General features: G+C 32.5%; 1 protein-coding gene and 1 long non-coding RNA gene across 2 annotated transcripts; both read right to left on the bottom strand.

The window, feature by feature from the left end:
- Nucleotides 1-12,980: 12,980 nt before the first annotated feature.
- Nucleotides 12,981-14,171, bottom strand: LOC127148362 (uncharacterized). Its single transcript, XM_051081843.1, has one exon. The coding sequence runs from the start codon at nt 14,169-14,171 to the stop codon at nt 12,981-12,983; it is 1,191 nt and encodes a 396-aa protein (XP_050937800.1).
- A 743-nt stretch (nt 14,172-14,914) lies between these two features.
- On the bottom strand, nt 14,915-17,548 carry LOC103496118 (uncharacterized). The gene is made up of 3 exons (XR_007818865.1): nt 17,488-17,548; nt 17,337-17,412; nt 14,915-15,175 (listed from the first exon to the last, which is right to left on the bottom strand). It is a non-coding gene; the product is annotated as an uncharacterized LOC103496118 (long non-coding RNA).
- Nucleotides 17,549-17,896: the final 348 nt, after the last annotated feature.

Raw genomic sequence — 17,896 nt, 5'->3', positions numbered from 1 at the left:
GGCTTATGTTCCATTGGAGCCCATGCGAAAAAGAAAAAAAAATTCTATATCAAGAAAAGGAAAAATAAAGAAAAGGAAAAATAAAGTTTTCTATAAAGTATATGTTAGGGGTTGTCTCTTTCCCCCGTGTTGTTAAGGTTGCCGATGTTGTTATTATTTTGTGGAGCAACAAACATATCGACTTTCCTTTGAGTATAGCTAAATGCCTCATTTTCTCCTCATCTCTTTACCTATTCTCAAGGCTATGCTTCTTGCCTTAGGTGATTGATTACCCATCTCCATATATTGTCCTCGAGGATATGTCTCTAACAAATGTTAAAAATTTATTTGTAACCACCTCATGATTAATAAGATAGCTTTTCTGTAACCAACTTTATTTTGTTGATGTTTTTTTTTTTTGTTTTGCACCATTCATCTTAGTATTGATTAATTAAAATAGCTTTTTTGTAACCACCTGATAAAATGACAACATTTTTTGTCGGAGTTCAACACTACTACACAACATTCTTGGTTTGTTAAATGACGGAGGAAATGAAAGTTGGATGGGTGGCGCTTTGGACATTGGGGCCTCGTTCGTTTTGCTGTTTAGATGGATTGGTATGACAGAGTGGAGTTTTATTTGATGTTAAGGTTTATTTTCTTCCTGCTTTGGATTTCTTCTCGATTTTGAGTATGAAATCATATGTTTATGATTGTATTTTTGTAATGATGGCTTCAAATGTAAGTCTAGTTGAATGAGAATTTTGATATCTAAAGTACTTTATATTGTTTGGTCTCATCATTTTCTCTTGGAATTTTCCCTAAATTGCTTTGCTCTTTTGTTTGTCTCAAATCTTATGAAAGATTCTCTGATCAATGTCCTTTTGAATCTAGAACTCAACATTTTCATGAGAGTCTCAAAAAGCTTTGATCAGATAATGGAAACGAGGTTTAGGATTAATGCAAATACTAGTCATCTAGAGGTTTAGGATTGTGATTATCGACTTATCTGCTGAGTTATGCTTTAATTGATATCATTCTTCACTAGCTTGGCAAAATATAATTCACTGCTTTGTAAATTATGTACTGAATAATGTTAACTCATGATGCCACTAATTAATTATATACAAGTTTCCATGATTCTCCAACTTGTGTTGATGCATAATGCCTGATTTACTTTTGTGCATGAGGGAATGAGTTTAAGAAAGAAGACACTAAGAGGGTAGTTTTAGCAGCAATTTGTAGGAGGATTTTTTTTCTTTTTGTTTCCATTGAGTGAGGAATGGAAATTGGTGAGTTTTATAGGTAGAAAGAAACTGACAATGGGTTCGAATGAATTCATAATTTTGCCTCCCTTCCAATTCAGAAATTCTTCTTCAGCTATTGGATTATTATTGTTTCTTTAGTATAGAGTAGGCGTAGAAACATTTTTCCTTTTCTTTTCTTTTAAGGGATGTTGTGATTTTTTGTAACTTTTAAGGGTATTTATAAGTTTATTTCTCTTTATGGGTTGATAATCAAATTATTTGCTATTATGCATTCCAGTTCTTGTACTTGATAATGTCATGGGAAACTAATGCTAAGTCTCGGGACAACTATTATCTTGTTCAATATTTTCTAACACACAAATTGAGCAGATTTTCGTTTGATCCTACTGAAACATTGGGGTTAAATGTCGCATCGTGCATCTATACAAGGTATGCTTTTCTCTTTCCTTCTGTTCTCCTCCACCCTTCCTTTTCAATTAAACCATTTGAGATGTATTTTTCTTTAACTGATTGCTAAATTAAAAGGAAAGTGCTTCTTGGTTATTCATTACGGTGTGTTGTTTGTAACCACAAAGCTCCAAGTGTGATGTGGTTGAAATTCTTACTGGGCGGTAAGTTTTGTTAACATAATTTTATTTACTATTTATGATTGGTATATTTTGCCTTGAATTATGCTATTCAATAAAATTTCTTGTAATTAATTTTTGTTGTATGCTAGCAATATATATCATTTGGAGTGGTTATAAAATCTTTGGAGACTTATTATATAATATTAGTCCACACTATTTAGTTTACAAAACTATTGAGCAACTCTTTAGGAAATGAGGAAAATTTTAATGACTATCATTCTCCCTACATTTCTCATTTGAGTTTATTGTATTTAAGTATTTAATTGAGGAGGTTCTTTAATTGGTAGATTGTTTTATAGTTAACCAGTTGAATTAAGGAAGTTTGTTTAATGTTGTGGCAATCTGCAAATTTATTGTTATAGTATGTAATTTCATGCCGTGTTTGTTATGTTTGTCATTTTACCTATTAATTTACGGTTGGTCATTTTAACTCCTATACAATACTTCATTTAAATTTCCGTTTGTTAGCATTTCTGCCAATGCTAGATATTTAAAGAAAATGCTTTAGGGAAGCAATGACGTTTCATCATTTGTATTTTGTTTGATGCTTTTGTTCTATATTTTGCCCTTTTCTTTTATCCTAATTTCCTTGGTGCTTCGTTGTTTTCTTTATCATTCAAAAGATTGTTTTTCTCTCCTTTTGTACTTTGTGCTAGTGCATCGTTTGATCAATTTTTTTTTGCTTTTAGTCACTGATATGCTTGTAGGTGTTTTAGCTTTGAGTTTTGTTATTCGGTGTTGGTTTTGGACTTTCTGTGAAGTTTTGTAATTAATTTATCTAAGTTTGTAGGCTGAATTCGATGTTTGCGATTATGTTTTTCTTCTTTTTCATATGGATGAATTTTGTAGATTTCATTTTCAGTGATGAAATTGTGCATTGTGTACTTAAACAGTAGCATAATTTTGTGACCCGTATATGTAAGGCTTTCCATTTGAATACCCTCTATATTTTCAATACCAGGCTTAGAAGTTATAGAAAAAAACAATTCACTGCCAAGCTTAGAAGTTACTATTATTGAAGTGTGTATGTGCTGTGTTGTTGAAGTGTGTTGTTGAAGTGAATGTGCTGTCTTGTTGAATCAATTTTTTTTCCTTTTCTTTTCTTACTAGGTTTTGCTAGAATTCATTGGAGTAGTGAAGCCATATTTGCGGCAATTCATTGATGTATAGGAATTTTTGTAGGTTTGATAGGAAAATTTTTGGTTTAAATGTACTTATTTAAATAGCTTGTTTGTACCGAAACATATATGTATCAACAATTAAAGCGATATTAGAAAGTGTATGTTTCTTTCTATTAAAACGTTCACTGTTTCTTTCCATATATGATTGTATTGGTCTATGTGATGGTATGTGTAATGGTAGGACGACAAGAAAAACAGGATTCAATAAAAAATAGGGCAAGAAAAACAGGATTCAATAAAAAATAGGGCAAGAAAAACAGTGACTAAAAACACAATTATGACATTTAAATCTAAAAAGAACTGTCATCAAAAAAGTTTTATTGACAGTTAATTAAAGTCATGGTAAGTGAAATGATGGCAGTTAATAAGTGTCATAAATGATAAATAATGACATTTAATATCTGTCAAACAATATTAACAAAGACAGTTATTTGCTGCCATAAAATGTAAACAATGACAGTTATTCGCCATCATAAAATATAAACAATGATAGTTATTATCTGTCATCAAAAATAAATAATGATAGTTATAATCTGTCATAAAATATGAATTCGTAACATTTATTCAATGTCATGAAAACCACATTTCGTGACAGTTTTATAGAACTGTCATAAAATACTTTCTATGATTACCGCATCAATGACTGCAAATGTCACGAAAGCTTTCTTTGGCAGCATTTAACTGTCATCGTATGCCCTTTTTCTACTAGTGTTGGTTGATTTTAGCTTCCAAGACACACCCTTCACACCCTTAACACTTTAAAAGATTAATAGAAAGAGGAAGGCCGATAGTTATTATTTTCCAACCTTAGAAGCATATTTTGGGAATATTTCTTCTAAATTCTCATCAATTATGGGGAGGCCTCCAGAGGTGAGTTCAAAGGAGAGATGACATCTTGGTGCTACAAAGAAATGGAGATTTGAGGAGTTCATTGGAATTGCGGTTCAGATTAGAGGACAATTGTCGCAAACTTGGCTTGCATGATTTTTCCCTCTTTCTTTTTCTATTTAACTTCTCTTAGTTTTTATCACGAAGGTTTTTATTTGTGTTGTAACCATTTATTTTGTCATGGAATTGTTAATTGCTTCTTGGATTTGATTTAGGCACAACTCACTTTCTCATATTCATTCATAATGTCTTTAAACATGTAGCTAATGTCATAATGTCTTTCTCATATTCATTCATAATGTCTTCACTTGATGTTTGATTTTAGCAAGACTACATTAAGTTTGACCTAGTATGCTAAACTATTAATTAGTATGTATGAGTATAAGATAAAGATTGGTAGAGATTAATTATAGAGAATCTTAATATAATACTAATTAATGGGTCTATGAACATAATTCTCTATTAATTATGTATTAGAAAGTGTTAGTCTTGAATATGTTAATATGGATATAAGACTTCTAGATTTGTGATTATCATAATTCAATACAAGGTAAAAGAAATAAACTAACTCATTGATGAAATTATGATCCTATGAACATGTCTTTACTCTATTCTCACTCCAGTCAATTTTATTGCTTTCTAGATTTAAATTTTATCTTTAATTAATTTCCAATCAAAGTGGGTTCCCTTAATAAAATTGGAGAAATCTTTGAATAGCTCAAAGATAATCAAAATCAATTCCCTGCGATCAATTTGGACTTGTCACTCTTACTATATCTTTGTAGTAATAGTAGTAGTTTTCGACAATTATAAATTATTTTGAGCAGTTGTTTTTGGATTTAATGATATCAAAAATAAGTCTCGTTAGGACATCTCTAAACTCTGAAATGTCGTTAACTAGCTTTACGGACTCTCCATAGCTGAAAAGGTATTTAAGAAATACTCTTCTTGGGAACTACATTCAAAATGTATACATCACTAGTAGAAAAAGGGCCTATAATGATAGTTAAATGCTGTCATTAAAAGTTTTCGTGACAGTTTTTTGCAGTTATTGATGCGGGAGTCATGGAAAGTATTTTATGACAGTTGTAAAAAACTGTCACAAAATACGATTTTCTTGACATATAATAAATGTCACGAATGATATATTTTATGACAGATTATAACTGTCATTATTTACTTAAGATGATAGTTAATAACTATCACAATTTACATTTTATGATAGGTTGTAACTGTCATTATTTATTTTCGATGACAGTTAATAACTATCATTGTTTATATTTTATGACGGAGGATAACTGTCATAGTTCACATTTTATGACAGAGGATAACTGTCATGGTTAATATTATACGACTGACATTAAATGTCATTGTATATGATTTATGACACTTTTTAACTGTCATTATTTAACTTACCATGACTTTAATTAAATATCAATAAAACTTTTTCGATGACAGTTTTATTTTTCAATTTAAATGTCATATTTGTGTATTTAGTCACTGTTTTCAATAGCCCTCTTTTTTATCGAATCCTATATTTCTTGTCGCCCTGTCATTACACATACCATTACAGACCAATACAAAACGTACAAACTTTGTAATATTGCTTTAATTGTTGGTACAAATGTGTTTTGGTACGAACAAACTATTTAAATAACTACATTTAAACAAAAAAAAATTCCTAACAACCTACAAAAAAGCCTATACATCAATGAATTGGCATAAATATGGCTTCATTGCTCCAATGGATTGTCGCAAAACCTAATAAGGTAAGAGAAGGAAAAAAAAAATGATTCAACAAGACTCATTCACCCAAATAAACACATCACATTCACTTCATGACGAACAACACAGTTCAACAACATAGAGCACAAACTAAGATAAATTACATACACACTTCAACAACACTTCATGATCAACAAAACACTTTAACAACACTTCATAATCAACAACACACTTCAACAACACTTTTTTTATCAACAACACACTTCAACAACACTTCATGATGAACAACATTTCTTCAACAACTAACTTTTATCAACAACACACATCAACAACACACATCAACAACACACTTCAACAACATAGAGCACATACTTAGCTAAATTATATACACACTTCAACATCAACAACACACATCAACAACACACTTTTTTTATCAACAACACCCTTCAACAACACTTCATGATCAACAACACACATCAACAACACACTTGAACAACATAGAGCACATACTTAGCTAAATTACATACATACTTAACGATCAACGACACACTTCAACAACACTTTTTTTATCAACAACACACTTCAACAACACTCTTCAACAATATAGAGCACATATTTAACTAAATTACATACACACCTCAAGAATAATAATTTCTAAGCTTAGCTAAATTAAGCCCACAAACTTAGGTAAATTACATACGCACTTGAATAACACTTCATGATCAACAACACACATCAACAACACACTTGGACAACATAGAGCACATACTTAGCTAAATTACATACACACTTGAACATCAACAACACACTTCAACAATACTTTTTTATCAACAAGACACTTCAACAACACTTCATGATGAACAACACACTTCAACAACACTATTTTATCAACAACACACTTCAACAACACTTCATGATCAACAACATACTTCAACAACATAGAGCACATACTTAGCTAAATTACATACACACTTCAAGATCAACAACACACTTGAACAACACTTATTTATCAACAAAACACACTTCAACAACATACTTCAACAACATAGAGCACATACTTAGCTAAATTACATACACACTTCAAGATCAACAACACACATCAACAACACACTTCAACAACATAGAGCACATACTTAGCTAAATTACATAGACACTTCAAGATCAACAACACACTTCAACAACACTTTTTTATCAACAACACACTTCAACAACACTTCATGATCAACAACACACATCAACAACACACTTCAACAATATAGAGCATATACTATAACTAAATTACATACACACTTCAACATCAACAACACACACCAATGGCTAAAAGTAAGAAAATTGATCGAACGATGCACTAGCACAAAGTACAAAAGGAGAGAAAACCAACCTATTGAATGAAAATGGATTATGAAGTGCTGGGATTTGAAGTAGAAGGCTGAACATGGCAGCTGTATTTTCCTCCAACACTATATTTTCAATGGAAGCTCGAACACAAAAATATGTAACAAAATATGTGACAAAGTATATGACAAAATATGTGACAAAGTATATGACAAAATATGTGACAAAATGTGTGACAAAATATCTTATCCTAAGCACAATGTACGTGCTTCCCCACAAACTCAGCCCACTCAGACCTTATACAATCAATGTCATCCTGTGTGTAAGCACGGGGTGAATCTTTCATCTGTAGACAATAAAGTGGTTCCAAATGAGTTTCATTTACAAAAAGGTATATATGCACGCTAGTTTTATAACTGTTATTCTTACTATCTGTATGATAGAAGTACTCGTTGACATTATGATGTCACGCATGAACCGCATCACGTATAACCACATTCTACTACTCCTGATTGCTTAGGACACTGGAGATACACATACAAATGACTTGACCTATGTTAGAAATATGAATTAATTTACAACCTATAGCAACATAGATATTCACATACCTTCACGACCCTCCAATTTGGTTTTTTCTTGTTCATTAAGTTGAACGACCTACAGAACAATATTGGAGTTTGAACTACTTAAACTATTGTCTCATTAAGAAAAAAGAAAGTAAAGGTAAAAGTAAGTATGAAATACCTTTCAACTACTTTGGTTATATCTGGGTCAATACGGTTTTTCAAAGGGTCTATCCAAAAGGCAGCACCCTTCATAAGGTTTATTACAACCAATGTCTAATGATTCCTAAATATATGTGTCAAACAATAATATTACATCTTAGACAACCGTAAGTACAATTCGTATCAATAACTTTAGGTTATGGACATACCCGAAATTGTTAAAAATCAGTAAGAGTTGATCGTAATCTGTTCCAAGTAATCGTGCAGTCAACAATTGGGCTCGTTCTTCTTTAAAACTCCCACAACTAATCGACCCAACATCAACGAACTTGTATAGATTCAAAGTTTTTGATGATTCCATACGTGTGTATAGATACCTATGAGTCCATTACAAAGACATTGAAAGAAGATAAATACCAAACAAACTTATAAAGAGTAACACTGTAATAACATATCTTACATTATGTACGCATCAAGGCAAACGGTAGCTATTGGTCGCATATATGTGAAATCCTTCAACGACTCTATGATTATGCAACATTTTCTTCGGACCCCAAATACGTCATATGGTGTGGTGATTTGAATTACTAATCCCATATGTTCAACCATTCGTAGTAAGAACCGTAGTGCAATTGGAGCATTTTAAATTGGTATCGATGCGAATGTGCTCATATCCTTAGTAAATTCCCCATATTCCATCTACAAAAGATATTGCAATTAGGGTTAATACAAAATGCAACATGTATATCCTTGAATGAAAATTTCATTACCTTTATATTGTTAGTAATGACAAGATCACGTGGCCACAATATGTGTGAACCAACTTCCTGCGACATTTTGTACATCCCTTGCTCTGATGGAATGGGAATTGCACAATCCCCATCCACCACGACATCTACTGCCACTTTAGCATTGCACCTTCTACATCTGAATCAATTATGGTCCCCCATGCAACGACATGATCTTTCGTTTCAAACGCCAACTTGCACGGGGTTCCAACCTATTTAGAAGACTTTGTCAAATATGTATACCTCACAAAAGTTTAATTACTAAATCAATTACTTTGGATTCACTAACCTTCATTTTATCTAACGTCACACCTTCCACCTCCTCATCGTCCTTCACTATGTTGACCTTTACGAATCCAAGTCAATTGTTGAGATTGTATACACATAAAACATGTAACCTTATGGATTAAAGGTCTTTAGAAAAATATACCTTTATGTCTTCATTCAATTCAACAACATCCTCTACGTCTTTTTCTGATTCTAATTCATTTGATAGATCTTCCAAATTGTTCACATTTTCAGCCCCTTCCATGGATGATTTTTCTTTAGAACTCATACCTGGTTCTTCTTTTAAGTCGCCTACGCAATCATTCTTCTCTTTCATTTTCAACAATTCCTCCTCCAACTCTTTTATTCTTTTCGCCATTCGATCGTGTTCTTTAGAAGTGGCCTTCTCATCCTATTTTGCATTTGTTTGTTTGTTGTGTTGCGGTATGAAAGTACTTTTTCTTTGTGACATACTTCCCCACACCGTGGAGTATTCCAGGACGATCCTTACCACCCAAAGCCCTTGTTAGAATATCCTCTTCACCGAAAGCATTAGTCGTATTTTGGGTGGCTACAAGTTCATCCTACAAAAGTGCGAAGAATGAAAATTAGTACTTGCTTATACAAAAAAAGGTAGAAAAAATGCAAGGACTTACTATAAGATTCACCACTTCCTTCGTCTCTTCATCCGAAATTTGTCCCTTACAATCCATTCTAGCTTGTTTCCAAACTATGGATCGATCAATTTGATCCGATGATGGTGCTATCTAATTATAGTTAAAACACGAAGCGAATGTTAAAGAATGTGGCAAAAGAGTAACTATAACACAATAAGATATTTAGAATTACATATAATCCTACAACAACTTAAAGAAAATCAGCTTACCAACTCCTCCATAAGATTTGCATACCCCTTCCTAGAGGTTTTGTGGTTGTACTTATGTTTCTTCCGCTTCTCCTTCCCATTTTCACTCATTTTCTTTACATTTCATTATACAAATTTAATCAATTAGCATATGAAGCTTATGAAATTGCAATTCAAATTTAAAGAAGGATCGGAAGCATTATACTTACTTTGAAGTCTTCCTTCAACCGAGATGCAACAAACTCAGTCCAATGTTGTTGATCTATGAAGGAGTACTCATTCGACGGGAATTCAGGTTTTCAACATCATCCAAAAATGGCAACACATATGTTGTTGTCAATCTGTACTTGAATTGACGAAAGCATACGCCAACGTTTTGGATGATAGTCTTCTTTGATCGAGGGTCTACCACAAATCCAGCCTACATAATATTCACATAACATGTTACATAGCAAAATAAATGGATAGTGTAATAAAGTTCAAAAACTCATGGCAATTGTTACCTCTATTAGTTCAAATATTTTGTCCTTTATTTCCTTTGGCACCATAGGCCAATCAGAGTATATAATGGGAACATGGAACCGCACAGTCGTTCCTATAAAACTTTTCAGTTTCGTTGCATTTTGACCAATTGCTTGACCCAACTCGTTGTACTGAATCACTAGTTTTTGACCCTCACTCCTAGCACGAGTTATTTCTTTCATTTCAATTGGACCCCGTTTTCTTTTTTGTGTACTACTTTCTCCTTTTTCCTTCGGTGTAGCAACATCCTGTGAATCAACCATATCTACGATACTGATGTAATAGTAAAAGAAGAAACGGTTAGTAATAACCATAATTACGGTACTAATGGAATAGTACGAAATAGAACACATAGTACTTTAGCAAATTGTTCTTTCAAACGCTAACACCATGATTAACTCATAATAACAATAATAGAACACATAGTACTTTAAATATGGCAAATAAAAGACTTAATAATGTTCAAAATTGTAAAAAAAACGTCTTGAACATGAAATAAGTTTGCTTCATAACAGTAGGGTTCGTATCTCCAACTGGCTTTGTCCTGCAAATAAACAACGACGATCATTATCATTAAACATAACCAAAAAAGGATATCCAAAGAGACTTTAATTACTTTACATACCTATGAAAGTCAAGTGGTAACCTATGTGCCTTCACAGTCAAGTCTAGTGTATGTATCCCCACTTTCATCAATGTCACTTGTTGAATTCCATTTTGAGACTGGGGGGTAGTGCGACAACATATCTCCAAGGTTATCATTAGCACATTTGTACGGAAAGTTTTTTGTGGTGGCATTACAACAACCGACCATCTTGGATCAACAAGATCTGAGACATAAAAGAACTGTTTTCCGTGTGTGGCAATAATGAAGGAATCTGAAGAATGTCCAATTCGGTTAAGGTCAACCAATGTGAAATGAAGATTGTCTGTTCAAACACCAGTCTTATTTTCAACTCATTTGCATTTGAAAAGAACAGTACTGAATGTATTGTAACTAACTTCCCAAATGTCTTCAATGATCCCATAGAAAGACATGTCACCAATCACTGGATTTTTGTCCTTCGCACTAGAAACTTGCATTGTCGTTGCCACTAACATAATCCCACTATTTTAAACAGTTCGATGGTCATCACGGGACTTAGTGTGGTAAGAACATCCGTTAACCATATACCCTTCATACGTCATTACACCACAATTGGGGCCATGTGCAAGCCATCGTATTGTGTTCGAGACTACCTTTCCTTCATGTAATTCAGACATCACCTATTCAAAAAAAGAGTTACATGTTGGGACTGGTAAGTAATAACAATAAAACAACATGGATGATTTGAAGTATTCATTCACCTTGTCTCGTATCCATGCACCGAATGATCGATTATGTTCAACTTGTAGCCGCTGTTCATTTTTTCTCTTCTTGGGTTTTCAATTTTGAGATGGTTCATATGCTCTCTACAAAATAGGTAATAAATATAAATTATGTGTTGTGAAGGATAATTTAATGGTGTTAGTGTATGATAATAAGAAATCATACTTTATATATGGATGTACTTCTTCAGTGTTCTATAAAATGTGAAGATGTGCTTGCTTCAATTGCTGCATATCAGGGTGGACATAGGTTCTCGTTGACAGCGGCCTATCGGTTTGTTTGTCTTCCCTTGAATTTAGCGATCCAAGACCAATCGGATCTAATCCATAAAGGAAGTCCGAACAGAATTGAACAACCTCTTCACATACTTGTGCTTCTGCAATACATCGTTCAGGTCGATTTCTATTACGAATAAAATTTTTCAACACTTTCATGTATCTTTCAAATGGGTACATCCATCGCAAATATACAGGACCACAAAGTTTTACTTCTCTCACAAGATGAACAACGAAATGAACCATAATTGTGAAAAAAGAGGGTGGAAAATACTTCTCAAGATTACACAAAGTCATAACTATATCTTCTTGCAATGCATCAAGCTCTGATACGGAGAAACTTTTAGCACAAATTGCATTAAAGAAAAAACACAGTCTACTTATAGTGTATCTCACATTCTTCGGTAGGATTGAACGTATTGCAATTGGAAGCAATTGTTGCATTAAAACATGATAGTCATGCGATTTAAGGCCATTAAGTTTTAAGTCATCTAAAGAGACAAGACTTCTAATATTTGATGAATATCCTTCTGGATCTTTAATTTCAGACAAAGTCTTACAAAATCGATACTTCTCTTCTCTTGACAAAGTATAACATGCTGCAGGTATGTAAGTTCTATTACCTGTAACCATTGGTGCCAATTCTGGTCTTATATTCATCTCCACTAGATCAAGTCTACTATTCATCCCATCTTTACTTTTGCCCGGTATATCAAGCAATGTTCCTACTATATTCATGCATACATTCTTCTCAATATGCATTACATTCAGACAATGTCGTACATGCAAGTTCTTCCAATATGGTAGTTCGAAGAAGTTTGATCTTCTTTTCCAATAGTCATTGCCACTTTCTCTATTATTCTTGCCACACTTCTTCCCACAAGAAAATATCATTTCTTTGAGTTTAAAGTAGATGGCCTCTCCTGACAAGGGCTGTGGAGGATTTCCATGCTCTTGCTTACCATCAAAATTCTTTTTCTGTAATCTATAAGGATGATGTCTTGACAAATATTTCTTGTGTCCCATGTATACATTTTTTTCCATGTTGTAGTCTAATTGAAGTAGTCTCTTCTCCATATATTGGAAAAGCCTTAAAACCTTTGACAGACACCCACATAAATTACCGTATGCAGGAACATCATTGATAGTCCACAATAAAACGACTCACAAAGTGAAATATTCTTCTTTATACGCATCAAAACACTGAACCCCTTCTTCCCATAAAATTTTGAAATCCTCAATTAAGGGTGCTAAATAGGTGTTGATATCATATCCCGATTGCTTCAGACCTGATATTAACATTGTCAACATCAAATGTTTCCTTCTCATACACAACCATGGTGGAAGATTGTATATTGTAGTAATAATTGGCCAACAACTATAATTCGACGATAAATCTCCAAATGGGTTAATTCCACCAGTGGACAAACCTAAACGAGCATTTCTTGGTTCTGACCCAAATGTTGGCCACATGTGATTTATCAACCTCCATGATGGAGTGTCAGCCGAATGTCTCATAATACCATTAACTTTTCTATCCATCGCATGCCAACGCAAGTTCTTAGCATTCTCTAAGTTCTTAAACATTCTTATAAATCTTGGAACTATTGGAAAATACCACATCTGCTCGGCAGCCACTTCACTGTTTTCCTTTGTTGAGTTTTTATTGATCTTCCACCTTGACAAACCACACTTAGGACACTTTGTAGAGTTCGCATACTCTTTTCTATACAAACAATAATCATTAGGACATGCATTAATTTTTTGGTAACTCAGTTCTAAGGCACCTAGTGTTTTCTTCGCTTCGTATAAAGAAGTTGGTATTTCGTTGTTGTTAGATAGGAGATCACTTATTATGAACAACAATTCTGAGAAGCTAGTGTTACTCCAACCATATCTAACCTTTAAGTTGTAGAATCTCATGAGGGCTGACAACTTCGTGAATTTCTTACATTCTGGATATAAGGATTTCTTTGCATCATCAAACATAGTATCAAAAGTATTGGATGTATTACAAGATTCGTCATGAGCGGATTGAAACATGTTTACTGTATTAAATAAATTGTCGTGTTCATATTTTTCATCGACTGTATTTTCCATTTTATTGCTAACGGTCTTTGAGTTCAAATCTTCACCATGCCATAACCATATCTTGTAACTTTTATCAATTCCATTGGCATACAAATGATACCGAACTATTGAGACATCCTTAAGTAAACGATTCCCGCATTTCAAACATGGACGTCTTATCGAATTAGAACCTTTGGCATGAGACAAACCAAAATGAATAAAACTTTCAACTCCTACGTCATATTCTCTAGACATCCTATTTTCCATCATCCATGATTTGTCCATTTTGTAGATGTTACAAACACCAAATCTTCTATAATTTCCCTTTACACAAACCTGGGTTACAAAAGAGATGGATGACAATTGTAGAAGCATGTCCAAGTGAAAGATTCATTAATGTTTGACAAGGGTAAATATACATAAATATTAAAACAAATAAGAAAATAATAAATCTACAAACAACATTTCTTAACAATAATGCACCAAACACAATGCACATCTCAAATAAAACTGGTGATGATCATGTCAATCAATAAGTCACTTAAGTATACACTACAAGAAATAATGCTTACGATAGCTAACGAAAAAGGCTATAAAAGACCTTTCATAGCCTTTTTCGAAGGTCCTAACAGCCCATGTTATTAAAAGTCTGGGACATTTTATAGCCTTTTCGTAGAGCTATGACGAATGCTATAATAGTGTATAAATATATAGCTTAGATATGTTGCTATAAATCCATTTGATAGCTTTTTTTTAATAAAGCTATAATATATTTACATAGCTAAAATAGGATGTTATTGTTAACATACGGTGACATTTTTTCAAGGTTATAATATGTTATTTATAGCTATAATTATATGTTATAACAATGCTATTTGATCTATTATAATTACTATTATTATAATTTTATTAACCGTTTTATAGCTTTACTTTTTTGCCATACAAAAATTTCTATAGCTTTTGCTGTGACTATAAAATATCTAATTTCTTTATAACAATAATTTTTAAATTAATTAGATTTTCATAAATTTTATTGAAGTACTCATTTTTAATTGAAATTAAAACACATGAAATATTTCATAACAAACCAACATCAACATTACAAATAAAGTATTGAATAATTTTCTGCAATAAAATTATTATTCAAACTAAACAAGCTAAGATAAAGTACACTAGCTCTCAAAATACACTTGATTCATCAAGTACTCAAGGTTATATTATCAATGTAGTTGAGTTGTCATTGTTGGTTCTCTTTTGCTTTCGCAAACAAGGTTTCATTTCATCCACACCTACATAAATATATAAAATATATATCAATATATGATTATGAAATACTAATAAGAATAAATTAAGCAAATAAATATAGATAAAGCAACCACTAATTACATATAAAAAATGTTTCAACCTCTTAAGCATACACTCCAAACGCAGACCTTTTAAACTTAGACTTCCTAAACATGGACCTCAAACACAGTTTTCTTAAACCCAAGCTAGACTACCAAAAGCACAAGTTTAGAATTCTAAACCTACATGTCAAATGCCCCCATACGGTCAGTTTAATTGTGGTTTGTTCTTTTAGGTTATCAAGTACAAAAGTTTTGATTGGTCATCAAACTTGTGAATCGACAATTTTGACTTTGGTCCGATCCAAATGCTTAACCATCAATATGGAAGGAGACATTTGGGAAAAAGAGGAAAAACAAGTATAACTTAAAAGCACAATAACATGATCAGTGCAATACCTGTGAGGTAACAAGAACGATAACATGACTAAGTGCAAATGCATCATCTGAACTTTCACATTGAGAAACGATCTGAAATATCAAAAGGAAATTAGAAGCTTGGAGACATTGGGTCAACTACGTGATGAAAAGTTTCAAGAACTAAAATCCAACTCTAAGAATTTGTACTTCAAGAACATATTATTCCTTAGAAATATAATTCCAAGGCCCTATAACTTCAAGGTTAATTGCAAGAAGCCACTATGTTTGCGACCACACATATTCGACATGAAATCACCTACTTAATTACCTTTTTTGCAAATGCTGCAATGCTAATCGTTTGCGGACAAAGAGGAGCCATGAAAATCTTCAGAATTTCACTAGTTTTTGTTCTGAATCAGAGAGTGAATAACAAACAATCAATATGTTTTCAAGAATACAAATAATGAAAATTTCTTATGTATTTACAAAGATAAAAGAAAATAGCAATAACAAAAATTTTCAAGAATACAAATAATGAAAATTTCTTATGTATTTACAAAGATAAAAGAAAATAGCAATAACAAAAAAAATTGCACAAGTTTCAAGTGTCTTACAACCATAACTGAAAGTTATTTATTATAGTAAGAACTTACAAATATAGCTACAAAACTAAGCTTAAGGTCAAATCTTATAAACATTACAACAATTAAAGCCATCAAATTAACAAAACAAATTAAAGCCACCAAATAGACCAAATAATTAAAGACTTCACTTAAATAACAATTAATCTTACTTAAGAAAAGCTCTCAACCTTGGAAACTACAAGAGCTCTTGGAATGAGAAACAAACCATTAGCAAACATCGTTATAAATACTCATAGAAATCGTTCGATTACTTGAATTAGATAAAAAACCAAAACCAACACTCCTAACAAGAACAAAAACCAACATTAAAACAACAACAACAAGAACCAAAAAGTAGTCAAAACTTGGGGGACTAAGATTGATAAGAAACTTAAAGTAATGGAGCACGAAAAAAGAACAAAAACCAGCCACTTAATAACCAATCCAAATTGATAAAATTTGGTTAAACAAACCAAACCAGAATTAACAAGTTCCATACTTTGCGTAGGAAATGAGTAATTTGATACGTCATATACAAAAGCCTGTCCAAAGGTGGAAGAAGTTTTGTTGGAGAACTTCACTAAGTTCCTCACAAACTTGTCATCCACCACTGAATTTGTAAAGGAAGAATCAATACACAAATAATAAGAAGTTATGTAGTATTTGATGTTCTTACATATAAGGAAAATAAAAATGAAGCAAACCAAACCATAATAAACTAACAGTTTATGATCCAACAACAATAAGAACTTAGGAATACAGTAACTTAAAATGTACCAAAAATGCTTACAGCTCTTGCCTAATGTTCGTATTGATAATTTTTCACACAACAACAACGTAGATAGGTAAGAGTGTAATGTAGCATACATATTAATATTTTTCATACAAGCAAAGAGGTTACCTCAATATATAATAATAACAGAATCAACAACTTCAACACTAGCACTAACATTGTTATGAAGCCATATAATATGATTGAGTGATTAAAGGGTGAAATATTTTGTTATTGCATTTCTAGATTGGAGCATTTGTAGCACCTGATAAAATAAATTGGGCAAATGAGTTGCTAAAAACAAGAACTGGAAAGATATTGAGAAGAGTTTTGAGAAAAATCTTGAAGATACCTCAACACTTGCAGATTCTACTGTCTTAGATCAACTGCACAAATTGATCCTTGAAACCTCAAAGAACTAAGAAAAACTAACAAAAAAAAAAGAAAAATAAAAAGAATGAAGAAGCAAAGAAAAGCATCAGAAAACTGTACCCAACACGGACCTCTACGCAAGTCAGCTATGTAAGGGCATTCCAACGCGCTGTTAGCTTTGGCATCTAGAGACTGAAAGAAGCATATGTCAAGATCTACGTTTCTATCCAATTTCAAAATGAAGCTTATGTCTTTAAAGTGGACAAACCTCATTTGTTTCATTACCACAAGCTTCAGCTTCTGCAAGAATGAAAATGTTGGTTACATTTACATCCTCAAATCTAACACTAAAGAGAACTAGGACAACAACAAGTACAAACAATATTTCAATTTATGTGTGCAAAGAATTGTTAAAGGACACTAAGAAAATAATATCGTTCTGTTCTATGATTAAATGGCTGCATCATTCCGTGTTTTCTAGAAAGAAAGGACTCCGCAGGTTGATCCTACTTTCGTTTCTTTCTTTGCTCAGTTTAAGAA

The sequence above is a fragment of the Cucumis melo genome, chromosome 1, assembly GCF_025177605.1.
Source record: "Cucumis melo cultivar AY chromosome 1, USDA_Cmelo_AY_1.0, whole genome shotgun sequence".
NCBI classification, from domain to species: Eukaryota; Viridiplantae; Streptophyta; class Magnoliopsida; order Cucurbitales; family Cucurbitaceae; genus Cucumis; species Cucumis melo.
This window is presented reverse-complemented; position numbering and strand designations above follow the sequence as displayed.

Bases quoted from the DNA above. Each gene is read 5' to 3' on its own strand.
- LOC127148362 (XM_051081843.1), bottom strand. From the start codon at position 14,171: ATGGACAAATCATGGATGATGGAAAATAGGATGTCTAGAGAATATGAC.